The following is a 10,143-nucleotide window of genomic DNA, read 5'->3' as shown; positions in this document are numbered from 1 at the left end:
CATTTTAGTAATTTGGTAAATAAAGACAAAATTAGCTAAATAAAAGTGTCCATCTTCTTCAATTTAGTCCCTCATAGCTGAATTTTACAAGAAGCCATAGCTAGGGTTTTGGCCAAGCTTTCAAGCTCGATTGTAAGTCCGTTCTTGTCCCATTTTTAATGATTTCAATATTTTTGAGATCGTTGTAACTTGATCTAGCTATTTCAAGGACTAATTTGAAAGAAAATTAAAGTCTAAAATTTTACTCATGTTGGATATGTTTTTATTTCGATGTTTGATGGTAGAAAATGCATATTTGTTGTTAGTTAAACAACATTCGTAAAGTGATATTCGGTAAAAACGTCAAATAGAGACTTATTTGTAAAAGGCTATAAAATGTGTAGAAAAGTGTGAATAAATGAAAAATGTGGGTTGCTATGAGTATGAGTAATATTATGCTAGGCTTAGGTTGTGATGAAATTGAAAGAAATTAATTTTACGAGCCTAGGGACTAAATTGTAAAATGTTGAAATGTTAGGGGCAAAAATATAATTTTGGACTGAATTGAAAAGCTTGATGATTAAATAAGTTAAATGTGGTATTCTAGATCAAGAAAAACAAAGTTTGGGTGTAGATCAGGGGAAAAACAAAATAATTGGCTAATAAATCCCTTTTACCATTTTTGCATTTAGGTAAGTTCGTATGTAAATATGCTTTATTATAATAGTATTTTAAATGCTTTAATTTTGTATGAATTGTGTAAACGACTCTATGGACACGTTCGACAATGTTTTAGCATGTAACACCCCAAATCTGGCCTAGACATTACGACCGAATTTGACGTGTCACATCAAAGTGCCATCCAAAACTTGTACTTGATCGGAGAAAAACCGTTTTAAAGTTAAAACCTAATTAGTTTTTAATTGCTTTGGAAAACTTGGTAAATTTTGTAACTACAACTGAAATTAACTTATCAAAACATTTTTCATTATTGATTTTATAATCCGTTTAAAACCGCGAAAGCTTCTCTGGTTGAAAACCTTAAGATTAGAAATGCATGTTTTTCTTTGAAATCGTTATTGTTTAGAAAACTCGATGTTCCTACTCTAGCAATTTAAAATACGAAATCAAAAGGCCAATAAAAGTTAAAAATCCCCCAAGTGGCCTTATTACATAATTAAAACCCAAATATAAAGTTTTAGAATAAATTTAAGTCATAATCAAAACATCTATGATCATGTAGCCACCTCTGAGTCCCTCACGGCTCCAAATCGTCTAAGGCAGGGGATTACCTGCACAGTGAAAAGGAAGGGTGAGTTTACGAAAACTCAGTGTGTAATCCCTATCACCAAACAAGACATAAGCATATACAAGAATCGCTCTAGGCTTGGGCCCTATTCAAGAATAATGACAGTCCGGGCCTTAGCCCTATCTATGGCAAGCAAGCAGCCTAATTTCATTCATTTAATTACCAAATTACTAAAATGCCCTTAATGAAAAACTTTAGAAACATACCTAACCATGTCCATTTTTGTCCAAAAACTTAACCAATGGTCTAATTACCATTTAAGGACCTTCAATTTAAAATTTCATAGCAATTAGACACCTTTAACATGTAAAACTCAACTTTTGCACTTTTTACAATTTAATTCTTTTGACTAAATTGAGTGCCCATACGTCAAAATTTTCAAACAAAATTTTCACTAAATCATCCCATAAAATTGTAGACCATAAAAATATAATAAAAATAAAATTTTTCTATGTCAGATTTGTGGTCCTAAAACCACTGTTTCGGCCAGACCCAAAATTGGGTTGTTACAGACTCGATGTCAATTCTAGAACCCTTCGAGTCTAAGTACTCAAGGAGATGAGATCCTTCCTTATATTAGGTACATGCCTGACATCTAACAGTGTCTTGATTATCTCGTCGTGTATCCTAATCTGAATGGTACCTATACCGATTGTCTTACTGGATGAACTGTTCCTCATACGGACAACTCCACATTCAACTAAACCGTATGTGGAGAACCAATCCCTGTTGGGACACATGTGGAAAGAATACCCCGAATCTAGGATCCATTCGGATGTAAACTTGGACCTTTTGGTCGTAGACACCGATAACCAATCATTACCCTGTTCATCGGCCGAATTAGCATTAGCTAATTCTTCCTCGCTGCTTTCAGCAGCCCTCTTATTTTGCAGTTTGTAACAAGCTGCCTTAACGTGACCTAACTTTTTACAGTAGTGACATCTCTTATCTCGATTCCTTGATGCTACCAAAACCAAGGTTTGCTTATCTGAATTAAACTCATTGTTGAGTTTTTCTTTGCTCAACAAGTGACCCTTCACATCTTCAAATGAGAGTTTATCTCTGCCATAAATCAAGGTCTCATTGAAAGACTTATATGAAGGGGGTAAATAGCACAATAATAGCATAGCTTGATCTTCATCATTAATTTGAATCGCAACATTCTTTAAATCACTCAAAAGCGTAATAAATTTACTAATATGACCTCTAAGGTGCTCACCTTCGTTCATACGGAATGTGTATAGCCGATGTTTCAACACCAATCAGTTAGCTAAAGACTTTGTCGTGTAAAGGGTTTCTAACCTTTTCCACAGGACGAATGTTGTTTTCTACATCAACACCTCCTGCAATACACTATTCGTGAGGCACAACTGAATTGCAGACAGGGCCTTCTCATCAAGATCTTTCCATTTTGACAGATATAGATTATCAAGCTTTTTTTCGATAATGACCTTTTTTTAGACCATTCTGAACTAGAATTGTAGTCATCCGAACTTGCCACAAATTAAAATTTGTGATGCCATCAAAATTCTCAATGTCAAACCTTATTGTTGTCATCTCTGAACGGGTTAAATGCAGAAATCGAACTAAGCTCTAATACCAATTTGTAGAGGATTAACCTATATAAACAACGAAATCGAAAAGGTGGAGAAGATTGAACACACAAATTTTACATGAAACCCCCTTCGAAGAGAATAAAAAATCATGGGAAAAGATAAATTCACTAAATTGGCAAAAACGAAGAGTACAAAGATGGAGATAATAACTAAACCCTCAAAACTTAAACACAGAATTCCCTGACAGCTTGTTAAAACTAATACTTAAATGTGTTATGGGTTAATCTTTCTAGGTTAGAAAAGGGTTTATTTATAGGCTAAATCCATAGGATAAATAATCTACACTAATCAGAGTTCTACTAGAACAAAAAACCAAAATTTGACTAGAAGAAGAAAACCGAGAAAATTGCATGACAAGTCGCCACTTCACGACGTCCCCTATCATGTTGTCACGACGTCACTCTCTGTTTGTATCTTAATTTGATCGAAATACGAGGCATACTCCGCATATATCATATGTAAGTCTAGAATTTTTTTTATTATTTCTAGAACAATTAGAAATCTCTTTTATTTATTTTGCTCATAGTGTACTTAATCATGACCATGACTAATTTCTAGTCAATCTGTAACAAAATTCTGGTTATCTCATATTTCTAGAATTTGACCTTACTCCTTTATCTATAATTTTATTTTATTTTTAGGGATAAAAAACTTAAATTTAATAAATTTAACTTGCATTAAATCCAAATATACTAGGACATAAAGCTTATGAGTTTGAGAATTGAAATGAGGAATTGTTAGGTTGTCGAGATCTACAAAAATAAAACCCATTTGAAAATATAACATTAGTAGAAAGTAACAATTACGGTCGTATTTCACAGATATCAATAATAATTTTATTTCTTAAGCAAAAGCAAGTAAATAAAAAGAGGGAGTTTTTATAAAATGAAAAACTAAATTTAAATTAAAAACTAAAATGAAGAAATCAATAATTAAAAGTTTAAAAAATCAACGGGAAGAAACTTTAGCCAAAAGTAAAATTTCTTTTTGATTCATACATTCAATCATTGATGCAATGATAATTTAAATACCTTTAATGAATTAGTTTTAGATGTTAACTCAATGCCGGACGACCAATCTCTCTTTACTTATTCGATAACCTAGGGACAACTCGTTTGAAATTACTTCCCTAACCAATAAATAATCTCGTAACTCAACACCTAAGATTTAACTTATTAGCAACATTAAGAACTAGAGAGACCTAATTCTAACCAACAAACTCACCTCAGCAAGATTCATTTAAGCTAGATCACACATTTAAACCATATAATTGTAAACTATGATATAAGCAATTTATACAGCTTGTCACTAGTATTAGAATGAATTAAACAATTACCAATTTAATTATTCTAAGTGACAAGAAAATCATTCTACGTTATCAAATACTGGCCAGATATTCAACAAACCTGAACAATTTTAATTAAAACAAAATATGTGCAAATACTAAACAAAAAAGAAGTATTAAGAACAAATTAGATCTTATGAATTTACTGAATCAAACTTCAATGATCCTTTGACTAAAAAAGAAGTTTAGAAATCGATGAAGAAAATAAAATACAAAATCAAAATAAAACTAAGAGTGGCTTGTCTAGATATCTCTCAAGTCTTGATCTAATAGTGTCTATTTATAAGGTAAAAATAATAATATAAGGGAGAAAATAAAAAAAGTGCCCTTAATTAAATAAAACAAAATTTTTCTAAGTTTTTTTTCAATAATTTTCGCATCAAACTTTCAAGCCATTTTAGGCGCGTTCATGACACTCTTGGGGTTCTAGTCATGAAATAACTTCAGTTAGATCTTTTAATTTCTTTTGGATCAGTATATTATTGATCCAAATAAGGATTTATAACTCAAGTTATAACTAAAACATTAAAATTATACTGAATATTCCTAATCATATGATTAAAAACATAAATAACAGAATTGAAAAGAAAATATTAAAAAGCTACACATTTATCAAGGATTAATCAAACTTCTATACGTATTTTTCACTGATATCTTCCACCAACTTAAGCAATCTATCAGACTTTCTATACTTGTTCTTACTTGTCACGGTCATTTTGCTTGGGCTAACAGTGTGAGATTAGGAGTGTAATTCTCCACCCAATCATGCTTCAAAGTTTGTGTTTGACTTCACATAAAAGTTACAACCATTACAACTCCCTGAATATTTGTGTCTGAACTTTGACTAAAAAATAATTTTTTATGAAAAGAAAACTAAATTACATTTGTGAATCACTAAAATGAAATATTAAAATACTCCAAGTTAAACGCTTGCTTACTTAAGAATGTATTTGCAGAAAGAATTAAAAATCTGAATAATTTTAAATTTTATTAATTCAAAACGCAAATTGTTAAATAACTATTTTAGGAAAATCAAATTAACAGAATTTTACAAATTAAAAATAGTTTCAAAAAGGAATAATTAGGTTAAAATAAACAATATAAAAATATTCTATATTGATAGAATTAAATTTATAAAAGTTTTATATATTCTTTTAACATTTATATATTAAAATTAAATAAAGATAATTTTAAAGTTTAAACTTTTATGTTATATTGGGATCATGTATTTAAATAAAATAAAATTACTAAAATTTTGATACAATATTAAAGATAGAAGATGGGGTATCATGGCTCGATACCAAACAAATGTTTATCAAAAATTTTAACCACAACTCTATTCAAGTCAATATCACCCTAAAGATATTTTAATTATATTATTATTCACTAATGATGCATCAGACTTGATGAATTGACTTGGGTATGTTCTAGACATTTTTGGGCCCTAGATAAAATAATAAAATGGGGTTTTAGGTTCCTTAAAAGTTGGTAAAAAAATTTTGCACCCTTAAAAGCTAAAAACAATTTTTTTGGGGCCTTTAAAAACTAGAAAACAAGATTTTGGACCCCTTTCAGCCTTGTCTCTGGGCGCCCGCACCTCCAGGAGACCCCGAGGGTCGGGCCTGACTATGCATCAAATATTATTCCATAATGTAATGTTTATTATCCCTCACGATAGGATATTTGCCCTCACGGTAGGATATTTAATGCACTGTCAGTGCATAGATCTCATACACCATCAGTTAATTATAAGATTGACACATCGTCACTCATGTAAAAAAACTCAAAACCTGACATCCAAAAATCAAAAGTCAAAACTTGAAACCTAAAACCCGAAATTTGAAACCTAAAAGAGAAACGAAATAATTATAATTATTAATGTTTAATAATGTTTAAATAAAATTGATTTTATTTATTTTTCAAGTGATTCAATATTTTTTATTTTATATCATTGGTGATGTATCGTCTTATTAATGGTGCACAAGACCAATACATTGACTTAGCATCAAATATTAATCCCTAACTAAAGGGAGAATATTTGATGCATTGTCAAGACATCCATAAATAATAATATAACATCTCATAATAGACTTATAAATAAATATTAATAACGTTATCTAAACATAATTAATTATATATAAATATGCTTAAACCTTAATATTTGTTTATGATAGATAGTGTTTAATTATGTTTAAATATAATTATTAGTACTCCATTAATTTATATTTTTAATATCAAATAAAAATAATTTGGCCAACTGGTTAAGCTGCGGAAAAAACAGAGTAATAGAGTACGTGGTGCAACTGAGTTCGTGGGCAGGTATTGCGAGGATCGTACTAGTAATATAATTGTTTTGGCATTAGAAAATGACCTGTAAGTTTGGTAGAATTTGGCACTAAAGTCGAACACCATCTTACTTATAAATAGGAAGCAACAGATACCACAATTCCCTCATGAGTGCATCACATCATTAACTTCAATGTTCTATAAGTTTTGAGAACTGAAACCAGTGTGCATTCATATATTCATAAGATATTATATTACGAAGAACCAAGGAATGGGTTCTTTAGGTAAGTTCAAGCCATATTTCGCTGCAATTTTCCTGCAAGTTGGCCTTGCAGGAATGGATATCTTATCTAAGGCTGCTCTCAACCAAGGCATGAGCAATTATGTACTCGTAGTCTACCGCCACGCCATTGCCACCCTTGTTATGGCTCCTTTTGCAGTCATTCTCGAAAAGTATTTATATCTATCTCTACATATATAATACAGATATGTGTAACAATGTAGTGTTTGTAATTATTGTAATAGAACTCACATGGAAGTTTTGAACCTTTTGTTTGTTTGATAGGAAAGTGAGGCCTAAGATGACCATATCAATCTTCATCAAAATAATGCTTCTCAGCTTACTGGAGTAATTAGCCAATTTGAATTACGAGTTCCTTTTTGTTTTGAACATCATATAATAATATCTGACAAATGTTTGTATATATCATTTGGCAGGCCAGTCATTGACCAAAACTTGTATTATGTGGGGATGAAGTACACCACTGCAACCTTTGCAGCTGCCATGTATAATATCCTTCCTGCCATTACCTTTCTAATGGCTTGGATTTTAAGGTATGAACAGAGGAACTCAGGGAATCATAAACATGGACTAGTATTGATTTTTGTTTTTCTTTCTAAAATATGTATGCAGGCTTGAGAAGGTGAACTTCAGATCAATCCGCAGCCACGCAAAAGTTTTCGGTACCCTTGCAACGGTTGCAGGAGCCATGGTGATGACACTGATGAAAGGACCAGTGCTTGAGTTGTTTTGGACCACAGGAAGGATTAATAACCATGAAGCAGCTGCCAAAAACAGGACGGATTTCCACGACACCATCAAAGGTGGTCTACTGATCGCTGTTGGTTGCTTCAGCTATGCTTGTTTCGTGATTCTTCAAGTAAGTGGAATAAGAATATTTTTACAGTAAAATTCTTGGAATGTATTTACTTGTCCATTTGACATTGACATTGGTGGGTGTTTTAATAGGCAGTCACGTTGAAAACATATCCAGCTGAGCTTTCTCTCACGGTTTGGATATGCTTGATGGGAACACTTGAAGCCACCGTAGCAGCTTTAGTAATGGAAACGGGAAAGGCTTCTATTTGGGCTATTAAATGGGACACCAAGTTACTTACAGCTGCATACAGTGTATGAACTTTTCACCTCTGTTTCACTTCTTTCAACTCTGAAATTAAACCTTTTTTTCCTTTATAAATTCAAAATGTATGGTTTTGCAGGGTATTGTATGTTCAGGACTTGCTTACTACATTCAAGGAGTGATAATGAAAGACAGAGGACCTGTTTTCGTTACAGCTTTTAGTCCACTTTGTATGGTTATTGTAGCTATAATGGCATCTTTCATTCTTGCGGAACAAATGTTTTTGGGAAGGTAGTCTTCAAACTCATATCACCATAACATATTTAAAAGTAAAAAAAAAAAAAAAAAAAAAGAGAAAACTAATGTTACAATTTGCAGGGTGATTGGAGCTATCATCATAATTGTGGGTCTATATCTTGTGCTGTGGGGTAAAAGCAAGGAATACAAGTCTCAACAGCCATTAATGGAGCAGCAAATAGAAGCAGCTAAATTAGATATTGGTACTAACAACGAGAATGGCAGTTTTGATCATCAGGCCATCATAATTGATGAAAAATCACAAGAGAGAAGGGACTCAATTGTGGTTTAGATTTTAACCATTTTCTTCAAATGGGATTTGATTCGCAAATATGATATCCACTACTGTTTAAGAGAGATGAAAGCATTAGCAAGTAGCAATAATGGGGTAGTGGTCTCTGATTCAAGGTTAACTTACCAATCATCCAACGTATATATATGACTTTTCTATTATAAAATGTTTTTGATCAGTTGTCGGCCTTAAAGGATTATATATACATGATCAAGCAATTGTAATCATTGAGCTTAATGGAGTTCCTTTTCTTAAAAAAATAATTTATTTTCTAAACATAATCAGCATTATTTGTTAACATAAAGCATATTAAGGCAGATTTATTTGGTGTGCACAAAACATTGGTGGCCCTGCCTTTCAATAAAGGAACATGGATGCTTTATGATAATTGTTTCCCTTCATCCTTCCCATATATCGATATGCTGAACCTTCACAAGTGGCATCTAAAAACGACTCTTGAGAAGCTAAGTGGAACAAACGAGTAGGAAACCTTTTGGTCAATAAAGAGCACCGGCAAAAGATGCATTTCCTATTGGTTATCTTTGGTTTCTCGTTCGAGAGAAAGTCTTTAAAGTATTATTTGTCAAAGTTCAGAGATTTTTTTACAAATTTGAACTTGTTGAGGGATTAGTTTTATTATTTGGAGAAATATTGGAAGTATTGTTTTCTGAGTAGCTGATCGGACTCTTGAACAATAAAAGTATCATGCTCGAGGTGTCTATGTTTGTTTTAGCCCCAAGTTTTTGTCTCTCTACTTTGATGAGAATCTAAAGGGGTACACGGAGTTTTGGTGGAGCGCTTAGACATCCCTTTGGACTCTCCTTGGAGTAGGGAGACAAAAACTCGAAATTAAAATCGAGTATAGATAGCTTGCATACAATATCTCTACTGTTCGAGGATTCATTCAATTGTTTATAAGACGATACTTCAAAAACTTTCCCAAATAAAAGAGCCCATATCACCTCTACAGAACCCATGCCCTATAGCTTAGTGGCACCATACTTAACCATCAATATCTTGTAGAACCATCCATGAACCTTTAATTAGAAGGCTTGGGCTGATTCTAGAAGAACTATTATGTGGAATGTCACCATCATTTGTCATCCAAAGGGCCTGAATTTGGAAAAGACAGTCACATGTTCAAGAGATTAAGAAAAAACAGTTAAATCTTTTTCATTCATCCAGCATTCAAGATTAACGACATGCCATTGAAATAGCCTGTAAACATACATGCATTACATAGCAAGTAACAAATTGGTCAAACTAACATTCTTCTCAACCCTTGTATAGATCTAGTTCCTCCGCTCACCTACAAGTACAGCATTTAGTAACAAATTAGAAAACTTAGTACAAAACTCTGTTGATACAGAAATTTAAGCTTGAAGTCAATAACTACAGGAAACTTACCTAATCATTAAGGTTACGAATTTAGATCGCATTTATAGTGAGATGTGGGATTGAACTGCATGTAATGGTTAGAATTAAATATGAATAAACAGCACCATTCTATCCTCGATTATATCACATTGAATTTTCAGGTGCCTGATAACCTTCAACCTATTCAATCAGTTATTTCCTTCAAATAGAGATAAAAATTAAATAAAAATATTTAATATATATTAATATAAAAATATAAAAGAAATAAAGTTAAACATCCA

General features: G+C 32.1%; 1 protein-coding gene across 1 annotated transcript; it reads left to right on the top strand.

Moving 5' to 3' along the window:
• The first annotated feature begins 6,555 nt into the window (after positions 1 to 6,555).
• LOC108459652 (WAT1-related protein At2g37460-like) lies at positions 6,556 to 8,766 on the top strand. The gene is made up of 7 exons (XM_017759055.2): positions 6,556 to 6,988; positions 7,101 to 7,163; positions 7,253 to 7,369; positions 7,449 to 7,695; positions 7,785 to 7,946; positions 8,036 to 8,187; positions 8,275 to 8,766. The coding sequence occupies exons 1-7, from the start codon at positions 6,807 to 6,809 to the stop codon at positions 8,483 to 8,485; spliced, it is 1,134 nt and encodes a 377-aa protein (XP_017614544.1). The 5' UTR covers positions 6,556 to 6,806; the 3' UTR covers positions 8,486 to 8,766.
• The last annotated feature ends 1,377 nt before the right edge of the window (positions 8,767 to 10,143 follow it).

Source organism: Gossypium arboreum, chromosome 4 (assembly GCF_025698485.1).
Source record: "Gossypium arboreum isolate Shixiya-1 chromosome 4, ASM2569848v2, whole genome shotgun sequence".
Taxonomy (NCBI): Eukaryota; Viridiplantae; Streptophyta; class Magnoliopsida; order Malvales; family Malvaceae; genus Gossypium; species Gossypium arboreum.
This window is presented reverse-complemented; position numbering and strand designations above follow the sequence as displayed.